The sequence below is a fragment of the Aplysia californica genome, unplaced genomic scaffold (assembly GCF_000002075.1).
Source record: "Aplysia californica isolate F4 #8 unplaced genomic scaffold, AplCal3.0 scaffold00289, whole genome shotgun sequence".
Lineage (NCBI taxonomy): Eukaryota > Metazoa > Mollusca > Gastropoda > Aplysiida > Aplysiidae > Aplysia > Aplysia californica.
Genome location: NW_004797559.1, coordinates 685,396 through 703,391, shown reverse-complemented (window position 1 = coordinate 703,391; position 17,996 = coordinate 685,396). Strand labels below are relative to the sequence as shown.

Below are 17,996 nucleotides of genomic sequence, written 5' to 3'. Positions count from 1 at the left end.
GGGGGGGGGGAGAGGAGTGAATGAGAAAATATAGTTTCAGGAAAATCTTGCAAGTGCACAACTACAGTTTTTGATTGGTTTAAGTTTCTCCTCTTTTCACTGGATCAAAGAGACCAATATTCTGAAAACCTTAACCTTAAACTCTAACCTCTAACTCCAGCCGCATCCAACACCCCTAACCCTAAACCTAATGATCCTATCCCTAAACCTATCCCTTTAAGGGGGGGGGGGGGGGGGGCTACACCCCCTAAGTCAAGATTCGGCTCAAAACTATGGAATTTGAGTTGTAGGCATTTTTAGCTTCCTCAGCCTCTCCTACAACTATTTCACCGCATAAGAACCCTCCAAAAAACTAATTTTCTCCCAAACCGGGCATGTTTGTCACCGCCATTTCCTCATAAAGTCAATATTTTATTCTTCTTTATCGGCCGTTTTCTCAAAACGCGACTTTTCTCTATACTTTTTTGAATAACTCCACCATTTTTCATTCAATCTTCATGAAATTTTCACAGAATGAAGAGAAGATGTAATAGTAATACAAAAAATGTGTCTGTTGAATTTTTGATATATGAAATAGATTTTTGGTGGTGGTGTCTGGAGTGTGGATCTTCACGGATTTTTTGCAAACTTGAATGCTACCTCAGGAAAAAATTCATTACAAATTTTCTAATTCGTTTAGGAAAAAAACAACACACAAATTTTTTATCTAGCTAATGTTTGTTAACATGCATGCAAAAAAACGATCAATTTCCATGAGCGATAAGCGCGGCATTCATTACGTAAGACATGTCAACAAAATCCAATATGGCCGCTGTATCCATGGAAACAAAACTTTTTTCGCAAATGTGATTGCGGATTTTATGACTCCTTACTATGCTTGTTATGTGTGTGAAATGTGGTAAAATTCTGTCCAGTAATAAGCGAGATAGCCTTCAGGCAGGTGTAGCCCCCCCTCCCCCCCCCCCCCTTAACCCAAGGCCCCAACATACTAACCCTAACCCCATAATCTTAACCTCTATCCCAAACCTCTAACCCTTAACCCTAACCCTAACCCAAAACACCCACCCCTAACCTCGAGCGTAACTCAAACCATAACCTTACCCATAAACCTACCCCCCTGACCCTAACACTAACCCTAACCCAAGCCCTAAACAACAACAACAACAAAAAAAAACCTCAAACCCTTACCCCAGCCCTCCTATCCCAAATTCTAACCATTACCCCCCAACCTCTAACATTGACCCCTACCCCCCTGACCCTAATCTCCAAACCCCAGCCCCAACCCCTAACTCTTAACCTCTGACCCATAACATCTCCAAGAATCAAACCATCAAGTTAAGTCAATGTACATCTGATATAAATAAGGCTCATTAACATGTCACCCAAAAACATGAAGACGGGATCTAAAAAAACCCACAGTCAAACCTGCTCTACCGGCCAACTGTATAAGGCAATCGCCTAAACAAACGGCCCCACCTCTTCTCCCTTGCATATTTTTATACATCAAAATCACACTGCGTAAGACGTCTACCTGCCTAAAATGGCCACTTTTCTCCTGACAATGGGTGGCCGTCTTTGACAATTTCGACTGTATTCAACTGAATTTAATGCATACACCTCTCACTGTAATATATCTCTGTAATATCTGTTACAATAACTGTCTTTGGTTCACTCTCGCTAATTGTCGTAGTTATGTCTCTTTGTTTGAATTCATTAATTTAGCACTCTTCAGGAAGAGCAATTAAAGTTATGATTCCATAGAGCCATAAACATCCAACATGGTCGGTCGCTGATTTCTCTGTACCATTGTTGTGCTAGATTATCCGTGTGTATCTAACTTATTATGGGGTATCACTCTCACCTTGTTCCCTTTGTCGTCAAATCGAAAACAACCTTCGGCAAATGGTTGGATCTCTGTCACGTCGAAATAGATCCCTGAGAAAACATGGCGGAAATTTGTGTTTGCTTTTGGGCAAACAGAAGCATACCCACATAATAACTTAAACTTAAATAACACCATTTGTCAAAAACGATCATTTTCTTTTTCAATATCTTTTTTAAAAAATTATTTGTCGTATTTTAAAAATCGATAAGTATATATTTCTTTTTTGGAATATTAGTAAAATTTGTAATTTTCTTTGGGGGCTCTGGTAGTCAAGAGGTTCCGGTGTTCACCTCTCATTCAATAGGTCCCGGGCTCAAAACCTGACAGCAACGGGAACATTTTCTCCTTTCACCTCCTTTCCTGCTCTCTAACCAGCATCTTCTGTTGTCTGCTTTCGTTTCCACTTTCTGCGCCCCCCCTCTTTGACTTCTCCTCTGGGTTCCTGACTTTTTCTGCAGCCTTTCTACTGCTGCTCCTGGGTTCCTTCTTACTGCTGTCTTTCAGCAACACCCTGATCTAAGGGTAGGTAAGATCTAACCCCAAGCATTTTCCGATGAGGGCGAAAAATCTTGGAAGTCCCGTGAGCAAGTTCCACACATTAAAGATCCCTTGGTGGTCCAAAATCGATAAGAATAGATTTCGGCCACCACTCACGCAAAATTCAAAATTAATTCCCCCTGAACTAAAAATGTTTAAAGTGTCACGTGCACTCAGTTGCGAGCTCTGTAAAACTAAAAGACCTACCAAAACAAACAATTTTTTTTTTTTTTTTTTTTCAAATTTGGAAAATGTTTTGCTACACAAATTAGAATATACACCTGTGGCTGTCAGGGCCTCACCGATTGAGATGGATACAACGTCCCAGCAGAAAGACCGAGATACTCATTGAACCACTTCCCTTTGCAGGAATCAAACTGACATCTTTTGCATGAGAAGAGTAAGAACCCAACTGCTTGATATTTTACAAGAATAGATATTTCCTATAATAGTCCCAAAATGACACACACGCATGCACGCACCCATGCACATACGCACGCACGCATATTCCCTTTCTGTTAAAATAAAACAAAAGCAGCAGTTGTGACTGACCAATGTTGCCATGGTTACCAGATGGCGTCTTCCTCAGCATTTCACTGAAGGTGTCCCATGACCCCCCAGCCTTCTCATCCCGGATCCTTTCTCGTGTCAAAGATCCGTTCTTGAAACTGATGCAAACAAAGAAAAGAACACAAGGTCACTGTCAGAACACCATTTCCTAAGCGCCACTTATTTTATTTGGAGAAGATGTGTGTGTGGGTGCGTGTGTGTGTGCGCGTGTGCGCGCATACGTGCGTGAACATATGTGTGTGTGTGTGCGTATTTATGCGTGTGTGTGTATATATGCTTTTGTGTGTGCGTGTGTGTGTGTGTAGGCTAGGGTCAAAGTAGCCCGCCTCCTGAATCATCTAAAATGTGTCAGTGGAGGTATAGTATAAAGCATTACAATTTATAATACTCATTTTCAAAAATACAATAACAGTTTGTTTTAGTAGAGGTTTTACGGGGCTCGCAACTGCATTAGGTCATATGAGCGCCAGAAGATTAGAGGTGTTACAAGAGAGTAACAAACTTAAAAAAAGAAGGAGGGGAGATAAGGACGATAGATATTTGATGGGAAAGAAAAAGCAAACCACACCAGAGCACCTGCCAACCACCCACAATAACAACAACAACAGCAACAACAACAATAGCAGCAGCAGCAAAGGTGTGGCAGACGTGATGAACTGACAGGATAGTCATATATATATATATTGCAACAATAACAACAACAACAACAGCAACAACAATAACTACAATGACAACAACAACAGCAGTATAGGTGTGTGGCAGACATGATGAACTGACCAGGCTAGAGGCATATGTCTCACAACGCGGTGGAATCAGGCACTCGTCAATTTTGGGGCACATAGAGTTATTGGTATCATCTTAAAGCCTGTTCATTTGCCTTGCTTTGAATGAAAATATTTATCTTGAATAGAAGTTAAGATATTAGTGAATGAAGGGGGTGGGGGTCACCGGGTTCAGAAAATGGCTGTCAATGTTCGGTAACTTCCATAGCTTGAGAGTGAGAGTCCTTGAAAACTGAAAATTTACAGTTTTTGTACGTTTAATCAATGTTTTTCCATAAAATACACACAGAAATACGTTTTTAAATGGACATAAAAGATGTAGTGCCAAAAAACAAAAATAAATTCGATAAAATTTACATATATTGCAATAGCAGCAGCAGCAGCAGCCACAAGAACAACAAACTGACCAGGTCAAAGACATGTAATCCTGTTTGTCTATCGGGTTGAGAAAGACGTGTCCCTCCAGGCCTGGTGTGGGATGAGACAGCCAGACAAACACTGTGTCACTGGTGCCTAGACTCACCTGTCAGAGACAGAGGTGGGGGGGGGGGGGGGGGGAGGAGATTTATTGTGTTAAAATACAGAATATAATATGACAAAGACTGAATCATCAGTGCTTAGACTCACCTGTGAGGGGAAGAGTGGGGGAAGGGGGGAGATTTGTTGCACTGAAATATACATGTATAATATGACAAAAAAAGTTTGAGTGTGTGTGAAGGTTGGCGGGGGGGGGGGGGGGGGGGAAAGGGGAAAAAAGGAGAATTTTTTTTTCTAAAATACACAAATAATCTAGGAGACAGCCAGACAAAGACCGTGTCACTGGTTTTTAGACATAAATCTGGGACAGAGAGAGGGGGAGAAGGAGAGAGTTGGCGAGAAGGAGGGGGGGGGGGGCACAGTTAGCATTGTGAATTATTGTACAGTAGTCTCCACCTAAGATCCCAGAGCTTGGGAGCAAGGAAAATGCGGGATCTTAGGTGAACAGGATATTAGCCGATGCACCACGGGAAGAATCTATGGTGACCCATGTTAAGGCCCACAACTGGTAAAATGGTCTCTCTTCACTCTAAAATGAACTGACCCCCTGGGTGGGTTTATGATGCATAGTTATGGCAAGCAAAGAGTGGTCAATCTTGATGGCCAATCACAGTGGCATGAGGCATGCCATTTTCCCTTATTATCTTTTCGTGAGTCTCAAGATCTACGCTAATCCAGTTACCCTTCCCCTTTGCCTGTCCAAAATTTATAGCTTTCCATCTCTGAGTTCCCCTGTCTTTGTCATTATGCACCATTACGTTGTGACCTCACCAATTAAAATTTAGGCTGTCTCGCAAATTCATGAGTAGAGGCAACTGTTGCAATGGTCAGGGAAGAGTTCACAGTCCAATGTGATTGCGCTTGGAGCAAACTTGTAGGCCCTACCCACTACCCATCCAGCAAGTGATGTAAGTTTAGGTGGAGAGCTCAGATGCGAGAGCAACGTTTGGTGAAAACAAACGCGTCGATCAGTTCACACCTCAGTGTTTTTATCACACCTCGGAGTGATCCCGATTGGAGCAAATATAGAACTGTTCCATCCAGTTTTACAATGCTTATCAGATCACACTCACTAGTATGGCTGATCTGTGACCCGATGGTCAGTTCAATGACCTCAACTTTTCACCTTTGGTTGATCGACTGTGCCCGCCCGTGTTTTTTGTTCCATAAAATATGATCTGAATTGCGGGATCTTAGCCGTATGTAGATCTTGAGGATGAATCAGACCAGTCTCAACAACAGGGCAGTCAAGGCTATCATGCCTACTGTCAAAATACAAAGTACGCAGTTGGAAAGGCAAGAGAAATTGAAGTACCTTTGACCGCACTCTCTCGGCAAAAGACCATGTGACGAACATTATCACCAGAGAAAGGAAAGGACTTGTTGCACTGAGAGTGATGGCTGCATCTATGCCCCAACTCGCGCTTATGATCATGCTTCAAGCGGTTGTACTGTCTGTAGTGGACTATGGCCTTGGTATGCTCACCCTATTCAAAACCCAGCTACATTGCCTCGAAGTCGTTCAAAATGAAGGAATGAGAACTGTTCTGGGATGCACCCGTGACACAGCAGCATCAGCGATGAGATATCTGCTGGACCTGCCAACGTTAACCCACCGACACAAGCTAGCACAAGTCAAGGCCTACCTTCGAGTAACAGCAGACGAACGTCACCCTCTACATCCGAAAATAAGGCACCAAGTACGCCAAAGATTGAAAAGAGGACCTTCATGGATGGTGCAAGAGGAGCGAACTCTCTATATGTGCTGTGAAATCAAGGACATAAGAAGAGGATGTGACTGGATGAGGCCGGAGAAAGACATGAGCAACTTCATGAAGGTGATAGCTATGCTAGGTCGAGAGTGTCGCGAGTGGCCAGCAAATGCAACTAATGCGGAAATTGTGGCCATCCTTGAGGAAAATTCAGTGAGGTGATGTTGTCGTCTTCACCGACGGATCAGTGAGGCGTGGCCAGAAATCTGGGTGGGCGTTCAGTGCTCGAGTTGACGGGAAGATAATTAAAGAACAGTCTGGAGCCTACGAGTGCACTACATCGAGCATGGTAATGGAGGTCAAGGCAATAACAGAGGCGCTGGAATGGATCAGTATGGAAGCGTATAAACATGCCCTGTTTGTCACAGATTCGATGAGCACCCTAGAAAAAATCAGAAGTGGGTGTCTCAACAGTCACTGGACAGCTTCCATTGCAAATAGGTGTTCTGCCCTGGTCACGCCGGGGTGCACGGAAATGAGCGTGCTGATGAACTTGCTGGCAAAGCAGCACCCAATGGCCGAATCATGCTCGGCCCACCAATGGTGATCGCCAGATGCAAGGAGAGCCTTCACAACCAAGAGGAGACAGACTCCCACACACTCAGCACAATAAAAGAAAAGTGCGTGCGGGGCACAGTGGGATCTTAGGCGGAGACTACTGCGTTATTAATTTCATTTTTATTATTATGATCAGTATTATTAACTCTTAGGTATACGGAAGGTTATTCCACCTTTGCATACTTTGTAGGCTACCTTAGCCAGCTTTGTCAAGACAATTTTTCAGCACTTCATACTTCTCTATAAGTTATAACTCCGCTCCTGTTAACCTTTTTGCATAAAATATACACCAAACTGATTAAATATGATTAAATGACTGCAATAAACACTCTTTGTTTTATTATTCATAAGAAGGATTTGTCTCAAACCAGCTCCTCATGGAGACAATTAGCAGGAAGACCCTGAGGTGGACGCTGGAAAGGAGAGATGAGCAGCTATGGACATGTGCCGCCTGCTATGATTCTAGCTCTGGATCCAAGTAAATCCAAGTAAGGATTTGCTGGAGTTTCAAAGATTTTTGTTATGACTTTAAATAACAGAGCAATACCGGGCACCAACAGAAATGACCGGCCATTGACTTAAGAGTTCAATCTGATCAGATAAGATACTCACGATGACATCACCGGGTTCTGGGGCGAGACCAGCCAACGATGCTGAAGGGAATGGAAAAAACCCACACAGATATATACATGTTTGTTGGTTAATTTGATTGTTTGGTTTTTTTTGTTTATTTGTTGTTTTGCTTACTTACTTGTTTATTTAATTGCAGTTTTGTTTGTTTGTTTAATTGCTTTCTTTTTCGTTTGTTCGTTTGAGGCCACACTGTACTCTACTTCTTACAACCAAAATCTACAATTTAGTGATTTTTAATTGTTTTTTCTCCTTGTCTCAAAGTATTCCATTCAAGGATTAAAAATAATCAGTTTTGGGAATCATTACCAGTTACATAATCATAGAAATGGCGTATTAGAGTGAAACCAAGCTATCTGTAGGACCATTTTCAAAAGCTTAAAACTCAAAAACCATCAATGCTATCTATGAACTAATTAAATATTTGTAATCTGCACACAAATCGTAAGAGAATGATGCTAGCTTTTCTTGAAATTGTAAACACTAATAATTTTATCACATTTAGAGGGCTAGCATATGAAGACTTGAATAACAAAATAGTCAAAATAGCAAATTACAAAATTCATTAAAAATATGAAGACTTGAATGACAAAACCAGTCAAAATAGCAAAGTAAAAAAAATCATCAAAAATTGAAGAAGACTAGCGTCATTTTATTTGGAATTGCATAGTGTAGGCCTACTTACCCTTGAAATTTCATGTCTTTATCTTGAATGGTTTTTAAGTTTTTTGGTTTTAAAACCAAGAAAAGAACATTTTGAGGAAAGGAGTAAAAACATCTAAAAATAGCTTTAAAGCATTGTGTTGTATTGGCTCACAATGTTACAAACTTTATGGAGCTATCACTTTGAAATAGGACTTTAGTTAATAGTAATACATCCATTCGATTTAGTAATTTAGCTCATAATTTTCACGGGAAGTTTCTTAAAACCAAAAAAACATTGTCTGGCCCCAAACTGAACCCCAAAAACCCGAGAGTGGCCTTAATTGTTGTTGTTTTTTCTAAATATTGTTTTGTTTGTTCGTGTGCTTGCGTAAAGAGCAGCGTATCAACAAAATAACAATAAGGCCGGCTCTATTTCTCCGAACGCTCGGGAAAATAAACTTGAACACTATTTCTCCGAGCGGTTTACATTCTCGAGATTTGTTGGTTATTTGCAAAGGAGTGCGTGTGTGTGTGTGTGTGTGTGTGTGTGTGTGTGTGTGTGTACGAGAGAGAGAGAGAGAGAGAGAGAGAGAGAGAGAGAGAGAGAGAGAGAGATAGAGAGAGAGAGTGTGCGTGTGCGTGTGTGGGTGTATGTGTGTGTGTGTGTGTGCGTTTGTGTGTGCATGTGTGTGTGTCTGACCTACCAGTGGCACCCTCCAACCACCAACAGAGACAAAAGCAACAGAGGACGGGAAAAGAAATAGGATCTATCAGTGACACCTTCCAACCACCGGTTGAAAGTAGCGGGGAAAAAAATACAGTACTACTAAGACAAACACATTCTTTTTACATCATAAGAAAATACTCTGAAAGTTTCAGGAAAAAAAAGTCAAGTGGCACAACAGAAAGAATTTATCGCTGGGAAAAACAACAGCAATGGGGACAAAAAAGAACTGAGACCTACAAAAGTGGCACCCTCCAACCACCCGTATGTTATTAGTTTTAAGAGAAGGAGCATCCCGGGCTGAGAAGGAGAAATTTTTATGGAATATATCGGTGTTTCTGCTGGGATGTTGTATCCCTCTCCGCCTGGGTTGGCCCTGACAGGCAGTGTTGGCCCGCCTCCTAAATTATCTAAGTAGTGTTTATGGGGTGTGAAAATATTCTTTGAAAAAATGATTAAAACAAAAACAAAAACAATTTTTTTCTCACCTGGGTTGTCTCCAACAAATGCAGCAACGACACAGTTGGGAAGAAAGCCGTATCTAGACACCATGTATTGGGAAACAGTGCCCTGAGGGAGAGACAACACAACACCACAGCGTAACAACATTTAGTTTGAGCTGTCAGTTAAAACGTGAATAAATCTTTTGTGAGTTAAAACATTTATTAATTTATGTGAATTAAAATGTAAATAAATGTGCATGTAAACATTAACAAAGGTGAATTAAAATGTTAACAGTGAGATAAAACTGTAACAAATGTGCATTTAGACATAAATAAATGTGAGTTTAAGCATCAATAAATGTGTATCTAAACACATTGACAGATGTGAATAGAAACATTTATTTAATATGTGTCAAAACATCAATAAATTTGCATGAATATATCTTAAAAATGGGCAGTTACATCAATGTATGGCAAAATGAATAAACCACTGGTCAAAGATCCAATCAATGAGTTGAGGAGGGGAGATCAATCCATAATCTTCCAACTTAGAACACAACATGTACCCCTCAACCAACATCTCAACCGAATTGGAGTAAAGCAGTCTGCTGCCTGTCCACTATGTGACTACCCCTCAGAGACAGTGGAACATCATCTGTTCTTCTGTAGAAAACTAACTGATTTAAGGGGATGTTTTCTTCCCAAGCTACCCCCACACATCTAATTGCCTCTACTCCTCAAGACAACAATTAGAACAAACATGCAACTATTACTGAATGGCATCATGCAGAAGAGTTAACGCTCAGATGCTACTGGATCGCTAACAACAACAACAACAACACTGATGAGTGTTTAGACAGCAAAGGTGCTTTCAAACATTATAAACGAATGTTGAAACAGTAAAAAGTATACATTTAAAACTATAAACGTGTATTAATAAAAGTACATTCTAACAGACACATACACACACCACAAACAGAGATCCTCACAAGTATTCAAAGACAAAAAATCAAAGTGCCCAACAAACAACACAATATAAAAATCCCAATGAAGCTCCAGCACTTATATGACATATTTGAGTTGCAAGAGCCGTAAAACTCTAACCAAACTAAATACTCACAATGTTCTGTGTTGAATGAACGACCGGCCCCAACTTTGCACCAAGGTCAAGGCCACAAGCCTAGAGTGACGGGATAAACAAAGTAAATAATCACTCTCGGTACAAGCTTTTGAGGGCAAGTGCTTTCACACATTAACTCTCTCTGTACTAGTTTTTGACGGGACATACTCTCACACATTAACTCTCTCTGTAACAAGTTTTTGACGGGACATACTCTCACAAATTAACTCTCTCTGTGCTAGTTTTTGACGGGACATACTCTCACACATTAACTCTCTCGGTACTAGTTTTTGACGGGACATAATCTCACACATTAACTCTCTCTGTACAAGCTTTTGAGGGGACATACTCTCACACATTAACTCTCTCGGAAACAAGTTTTCATTTGCTAATACAGAGCTGAGGACGAACCTCTTGGTATTCGTTCTTTTTTAACAATAGGACCAGAGATTCGTCTTTCTTTCATAAAATATAAAATAAATTAAAAATTAAAAATTATGACGATACTTCCAATACCAAAATAAAGTATTCGAACATCTCTAAATGTGATGGCCACTGGTTCAAAAGATGCAGCTTTTCATGCTCTTTCACATGGTATCAATATCTCTATTTGAGCCAATTTCCGATATTCGTCCTGTTTTCCTAAGACGGCAGAGTAGGCAGCTTCGGTAGCCTAGGGGTTACGCTACCAGACTCAGATTGCCTGTTCGGGGGTTCGAGACTCAGTTCGGTCTAATGTTGTATCCTTGTGAAAGGCACTTTACAAGAATTTTCCATTTTGGCTTGGTCCTTTTGGAGAAGGACGTTAAATTCTGAGGTCCTGCCATTAAATAACTTTACAGTATTACAGGGGGATTTAATCCAACACAATAACAAATTTCACTTTCACTGTACAGACCTGTAGGCAGTCAGGTGACCAATCCCTGGACCAGATGTCCAGCAGATTCATGCCTGTCCCGTCGCTGTGGTCAATGGGGGCGTAGTCACCCAAAAATAGGCTGGCTGCGAAACTGCTCACCAGCGATATTCTCTGTGCAACAGACAAGGGACAGCAGTTATAGCTTGTTCACTTTGGTCTGTCCACCTTAGATAAAATTCTGGGTCATTTATTAATTTTCCCATGTGAACAGGATGTAGAACTTTTCTAGGCATTCCTGTAGGCCAGAGACTAAATAAAAATATTTTTGTAACAATTCTTGATCTAGTAATACAAAAGTTTCTTTCTTTGGGCTATGTTAAACACTGCCCTTTAGGTGTGGACACCTGACCACAACAATAAATGATTTACAGTAGTAACCTCACTCTCCCGACAGGCCATCTGAAAGCTGAATCATCACCCTCACTGCTTGACACAATCTGCAAGTCAAAGTGTCCCAACTACTTGAACCAACAACTTTTTTTTTTTTCTACAACTTTTTTTTTTTCTTTTTTAGTAAGTGTTTTACTGCGCTCGCAACTGCATAAGGTCATATAAGCGCGCGAGACACACCTAATATTTTCAGTTGCAAGGAAATTTTTAATTTTGCCCGGGTGGCGGCCGAAGCCCACTCTTATCGAATTTAGACCACCAAGGAATCTTTAACGTGCGCAACTTGCACAGGGCCCTCCGCACGGCGCACCGGCAGTGGAATTTTAGTTGCCACAGGGGGTTCCCGCCGGGCGCCTTATCACGTCGGGGACACGGGGGTCAGCTTCCTGTCGCCGCTCTGTCTGGGCTGATTTAATTTTTGGTACTTTTCAACGTACAATTTTAGGTGTATCCTTGTATTTAAAGTAATTCTCATTTAGTGCACACAAAGCATGTATTTCTGCTCTTGAGACTCAAAAAAGAACGGACGTTGTAATTTGTCTGGTTGTTTCGTTAGACGCGCTGGAGTCGGCAATGCTAAATTGTAATTTTTTTTTACTTGCGTGAACGAAAAAAATCAATTTTTAAAAAAGGCCTTGACAAAATCTGTCGAACTTTTGGAACATAAACGACATAGCATTGGTGCAGATACTCAGAAAAGATGGTATCTGTGCATATAATAGAAAGCTGTAATTTTGCAACTTTATCACATAATTCACAATGAACTAATTACTCCAAATACAACTTTATGTGTCTAAAATAACGTGAATATTCGCATATTTTCTCGAAAATTTATAAAAGTTACCATGAAGTTACTCTATGAAAAATACAAATCGATTTTAGTGCCAGAATACATCTTCAATGTAATACATGAACAGTATCTGTTACACTCCAGAAATTCCTTACTTTTCTTAAAACGATAAGTCTAGGTTTTGTAAGTTGACTGAATAATAATTCGTAATTGGGTTACAAGAATAATTTCTAGCTTTACGCTTTACAGGGACACTGAATCAGCACCAGACTTTTCCAGCTTTATTTTTCGTTTCTATAACCATTTGCGACAACAAACAAAGAGACTTATTTCTTTACATTCATAATTGTGTCCGCGCATATTTCCGACACAAAAACTAAGAATGAATGTGTTAGCTGTCATTATTTTTATTCCATACAAGAAGTTTATCTCTACCTATGAATTTACACGGTTTTGTGGGGGTTTTTAATCGCTTATATTATATCTTTTTAGTTGTATGCAGGCTGCCACAGACACAGCATGATTCATGAACAAACGCAGAGTAACTTTCTCTTGTTTAATCGTAAAATAAGAGTGTGGTCTATAATTCGCTGTGATCACCAGACAAGCCAGAATCACGTGAAATAAGTGAACAAACTCAGTGTAGCCTAGTGAGTGTAGGAGAACAAGGGAGCACGGGGGGTACATAAACAGACGCGAAGGTTGAACCGGCCTTCCGAGCCACGACTTAAACCTTGACTGAGCAGGGATCGACGCTACTGGTGGGTCAACACAGTGGATGGAGCTCCGGACCTGTACGACCCACACTCATCGTTCCCCGCTTGAAATAGTGAGTACTGAACCCAACGTAGATAGACTAACGAGTAGAATCTAGGATTAGATAGGACTTATCATCTCATTACAAAGAGCTAACGCTGATCGTCTATAGTTAAAAAATGCAGATATGCATCTTTCTTCTCTTATAACTTGACTATTACAACTCGCGCAGATTTAAGATTTCTCATGGTAAAAGGCATGATATTCGTAATCAGTTTAACACAGATTTTGGAGAGATCTGTCCTGCCTTTTTAAAATTAACAATCATTTATTCATAAGTTTGTAACTAAAATAGGACAAATTGGGTACTCTACAAATACTTGTCTAGAACAAAAACTAAGGCACAGACATTTACCATTCTAACGCAGAATAAATCTCAAGACATTGAGCTTTTAGTACATCAGCGTAATGGTTTGCCATGTGGAATGGGGAAGAAGTTACATCATTTTAAACATAGTCAAAAATGCAAACTTCCAAACCGACACCAGCAAAGTCGCTTAGGGCTCATTAACCCCGTGACCCCGAGTCGGGGACCTCCGGCGGGCTGCTGAGTCACGCTAACTAAAGGTAACAGAATTGGGCGAAAACTGACGCCGTGTCCGAGATTCTTCGCCCTTGTCTGAGAAGGCTAGACGTAGATATTTCCTACTAGAAGATCAGGGGTGTGGCAGAAAGACAGCAGTAAGAAGGAGCCAAGGAGTAGCAGTAGAAAGGCTGCAAAAAGAGTCAGGAGCCCAGAGAAGGGAGCAAAGGATTGAAGGGGTTGGGGCAGAAAGAGGAGACGAAAGCAGACGACGGAACATTGCTAGAGAGCAGGAAAGGAGGTGAAAGGACAAGAACATTTTGACCTTTGAATGAGAGGCCAACACCTTAACCTCTAGGCCACAAGAGCCCCCAACCAACAACTGTGGTCTAGTGGTTAGGCACTTCGCCATCAAAGCAGGAGACCCCAGTTCAATTTCCGAACGGGGAGAAATTTTCGTAAAAGTACGTCAGTCTGTCGGCTGGGATGTTGTATCCCTCTAAGCCTGGCTTGGCCCTGAGAGGCAGGATCGGAAGCCCGCCTCCTAAATGATTTAGATTGTGTCAATGGGGGTATTAAAAACATTTACATTTACTTTTTATTTTTATATTAGAAATTAGTTCTATTGAGCAGACTTTTTTTTTTATATTGGGTCCCTCCCAGCTATCGTACCTTTGTGTTGTCGTAGGCTTCTCTGTTTGTTTGGAAAACTTTCATGATCTGATTCCCTGTGAACCTCTCAAACGCTCTAGACCCGGTGATGGCAGACAGTTTCTGAAAGGAAAGACAAAGTAGTCCTGTGAACAGGAATCGAGATTATGTCATAGATAAAATAAGAGAAATAAAACAAAATAAGATACAGAATATGTGTTGCGGCAGGCTCTTTTCAAATAATGAAATTGAAGAAACAGACATTTTTCCACCGATTTGGTAATTTAAAATGTTTTTTAATGTCCATTCGTTGTTGTTGTTGTTATTGATCCAGCAACAACTGGGCTCTCACCCTTCCGTTCATAGCCACGTAGTGATAAGTGCAGGTTTGCTGTAGTTGTTGTACTGTTCCATAGAGTGTGTAGTCAATGTTAGGTCTCAGAGGGAGAAGTGTAGCTCTGATGTCATTTAGGGCTGTGCAGGGGAATAGGTGATGATCCAGTCTCATATATACACAGTCACACAAAGGACACATTGGGGGAAGTTCTGGTTTTATTCTGTTCAAGTAGAAGTTGAGCTCTAGGCCTATTTGTTCTGTTCATAGGCGGAGGATCGTGGTCTGTTTCTTTCTCTGTAGGTGGTTGATATTGTCATTTCTGTTTTTTTGTGGTCATATATTTGAAAACTGCTCCGCCTGTCTTTTCCAAGGCCTATCTATTCATCCAATCTCAATCTTGTTTGTTGTTGCTTTTAATGATTTGTTTTGAAGTGTTGTATGAAGTTGGAATGTTAGGTTGTTCCTGCATAGGTTCCCTTTAGGCAAAAGAGTCTGCTCTGTCATTACCAGGTATATTTAAGTGTCTGTGGACTTAATGTCCATTTAATAACATAGTTCTGTGTGGATTTTACGTATAATTCATCACATCACATAATACCCAATATCACACCAACATAATCTCACTAACCCGACACTATACTTTACTTCTTTCCACTATGTTTTAGCCATTTTCTCAAATGAACTGGAACCTCTGGTGTGGCGACTAGATGTTTCGCTGTCACATGCAGGAGACCCAAGTTCAGTTCCCGGATGGGAAGAACTTTAATCAAGTACCTCAGTCTTTCTGCTGGTGTGTTGTATTCCTCTCAGCCAGGACTGGCCCTGACAGGCAGGGTCATAAACCTGCCTCCTAAATGATCTAAATTGTGCCGATGTGGGTGTAAAAACACAGGCACATTGAATCTTCTTCGTCTCAAGTGATCCAGCCTCTTGCACTTTCAATAGTTTATTCACTTGGACCAAAATGGATGGGAATCGAACCTGAGGCCCTCCAACGCTCTGCTCCAGCTGTCTGCACTGCGATGAGGTGCTTGCATCCATCCACACCGGAGAGGCATCGATGCTGAAACAGTTCTGAAAAGGGAGATAACAAGAGTTTAAGTTTAATTTCAGTAAGAGATTTACAGCACTTGTAACACAATTAGGTTGTGTAAGTGCTGCAAAGAATAACTCTCTCTTGTTTGTTTTTTGTTTTAGTAAGTGTTTTTACGGCGCTCGCAACTGCAAAAGGTCATATGAGCGCATGTGACACACGTAATATTTTCAGTTGGTAGAAAATTTTGAATTTTGCCCGGGTGGCGGCCGAAGCCTACTCTTATCGATTTTAGACCACCAAGGGATCTTTAACGTGCGCAACTTGCACACAGGCCCTCCGAGATTTTTCGCCCTAGTCCGAGAAGGCTAGGTGTAGATCTTTCCTACCAGAAGATCAGGGGTGTGGAAGAAAGACAGCAGTTAGGAGGAGCCAAGGAGCAGCAGTAGAAAGGCTGCAGAAAGAGTCAGGAGCCCAGAGGAGGGGGCAAAGGAGGTGAGGGGGTGGGGGCAGAAAGTGGAAACGAAAGCAGACAACAGAACATTGCTAGAGAGCAGAAAAGGAGGTGAAAGGAGACAATTTTAGAGAAGAAAATGTTTAGGTCGCTACCCGGATTCGAACCCGGGACCTTTGAATGAGAGGCCAACACCTTAACCTCTAGGCCACGAGAGCCCCCAAGAATAACTCTAATGTACATCTATTTGACACAGCTCAACTGCATATTTATGCAAAGCAACTCAACTGTAAGGTTATGTGACAATGACAAAACTAAATTATTCGTTTATTTGACGCAACTCAAAAGAAAGTTTATTTGATTGCAACTATGTAACTCTATTTGATGTAGCTCAAATGTACATTTAAGCCTAAAATGGAACCCCCACTGGAGGAGGAGGAGAGGAAGGCTGAGATCCACTTGGGAGCGAGATCCAGAGGCAGGTCTCAGGAATACGGGACACAGCTGGCTAGAGGTGGAGAGGACAGCCCAGAACAGAGACAGGTGGAGATCCTAATTACCAATACCAAGGTGAAAGAGGTGAATGGTAAATGAAATGTATGTTTATTTGAAGCAACTCATATGTGAGTTTATTAGATAAGTTTACAAAAGGCAACTCAAATGTACGTTCATTTGACACTACTCAAATATGCGTTTATTTGAAGCAACCCAAAAGTGTGTTTATTTGAAGCGACCAAAATGTACTTTTATTTGACACAACTCAAATGTGCATATTTGTCAAGTTTACATACAGCAAATTAAATGTACTTTATTTGATGCAACTCAAATTTTATTTATTTGTCATAACTTTGTGCAGTGTGCATCGGGTATGGAGGAAACAAAGAACCAACTCATTATCAGTATCTTCATACCAACACTGTGCTACCAAGCCCAAACATGGACAATAAACAAGAGTCACAAAAGTGAAATAAACTCCTGTGAAATGAGATGCCTAAGCAAAACTTTTGTTTGTTTTAGTAGAGGCTTTAAAGCGCTCGCAACTGCGTACGGTCATATGAGCAAAATTTTGAACATCACAAGAAGAGACAGGGTGAGAAACAAGATTGTCAGAAAACAAGCTTGCTCGACTCCCTGCTTGGCGTAAACAGATAAACAACGAATGAAATGGTTTGGATATCTCTCAAGACTACCACCAGACAGTAGAGCAGCAAGAACATCCAACCAGAGATCAGATGGATACAGAGGAAGAGGCAGGCCCACGAAAAAAATGGAAAGAGGAAGTCAGAGAAACATTAGTCAAAAACAACATAACAATGCAACAGGCAGTACGATAAAACAAACAAGAGTTTGCTTCTCCTCTCAACATCGAAAGGCAACAGAGGCTAGAAAAAGGTCAGGTAAAGTAAAGCACTGGGAATGAGCCCACTTACCTTCAGTTGATCTGCCAGAGGTTTTTCTGGCGAGAGACTCTTCAGAACCTCTCTGGCATTCTGTCCCCAATAGACACTTCCATGTTGCTGGAACAAAATACAAACAATTCTTACATGAGAGACAAGTATGAGTAAAGATGAGCACATTATAATAATCATAATGACAATAATGTCAATAATAAAATAATAATTACTGTTATAGAGAGCAAATCCACACTCTACAGAATGCTCTATGCCATAAATACAACTAATACAACATTATACTTTACAACGTTGGCTCAATAACTGTCATTTAGTGCACAGGAAGAGCAATAAAGACTGGTGGAAACAATAGAGGATGAAAAAAGATAAAGAACCTCCAAGTGGCACCCTCCAATAACCAGCTTCAAGTGAAGAAAAGCACATCGCATCGATGCAATAGAAGTCATTTAGCGTACAGGGAAAAGCCAA

At 40.9% G+C, this 17,996-nt stretch overlaps 1 protein-coding gene across 1 annotated transcript in view; it reads right to left on the bottom strand.

Annotated features, from left to right (window-relative positions):
- LOC101858788 (xylulose kinase) overlaps window positions 1-17,996 on the bottom strand; it is a 34,722-nt gene that overhangs the window by 10,268 nt on the left and 6,458 nt on the right. The window contains exons 4-13 of the mRNA XM_005101580.3: window positions 17,547-17,633; window positions 15,611-15,703; window positions 14,314-14,415; window positions 11,102-11,233; window positions 10,204-10,263; window positions 9,129-9,210; window positions 7,254-7,294; window positions 4,182-4,297; window positions 2,975-3,090; window positions 1,862-1,935 (exon numbers count right to left, since the gene is read on the bottom strand). Coding sequence (XP_005101637.1) covers window positions 1,862-1,935; window positions 2,975-3,090; window positions 4,182-4,297; window positions 7,254-7,294; window positions 9,129-9,210; window positions 10,204-10,263; window positions 11,102-11,233; window positions 14,314-14,415; window positions 15,611-15,703; window positions 17,547-17,633 — 903 coding nt within the window. The remainder of the gene's footprint in view (window positions 1-1,861; window positions 1,936-2,974; window positions 3,091-4,181; window positions 4,298-7,253; window positions 7,295-9,128; window positions 9,211-10,203; window positions 10,264-11,101; window positions 11,234-14,313; window positions 14,416-15,610; window positions 15,704-17,546; window positions 17,634-17,996) is intronic.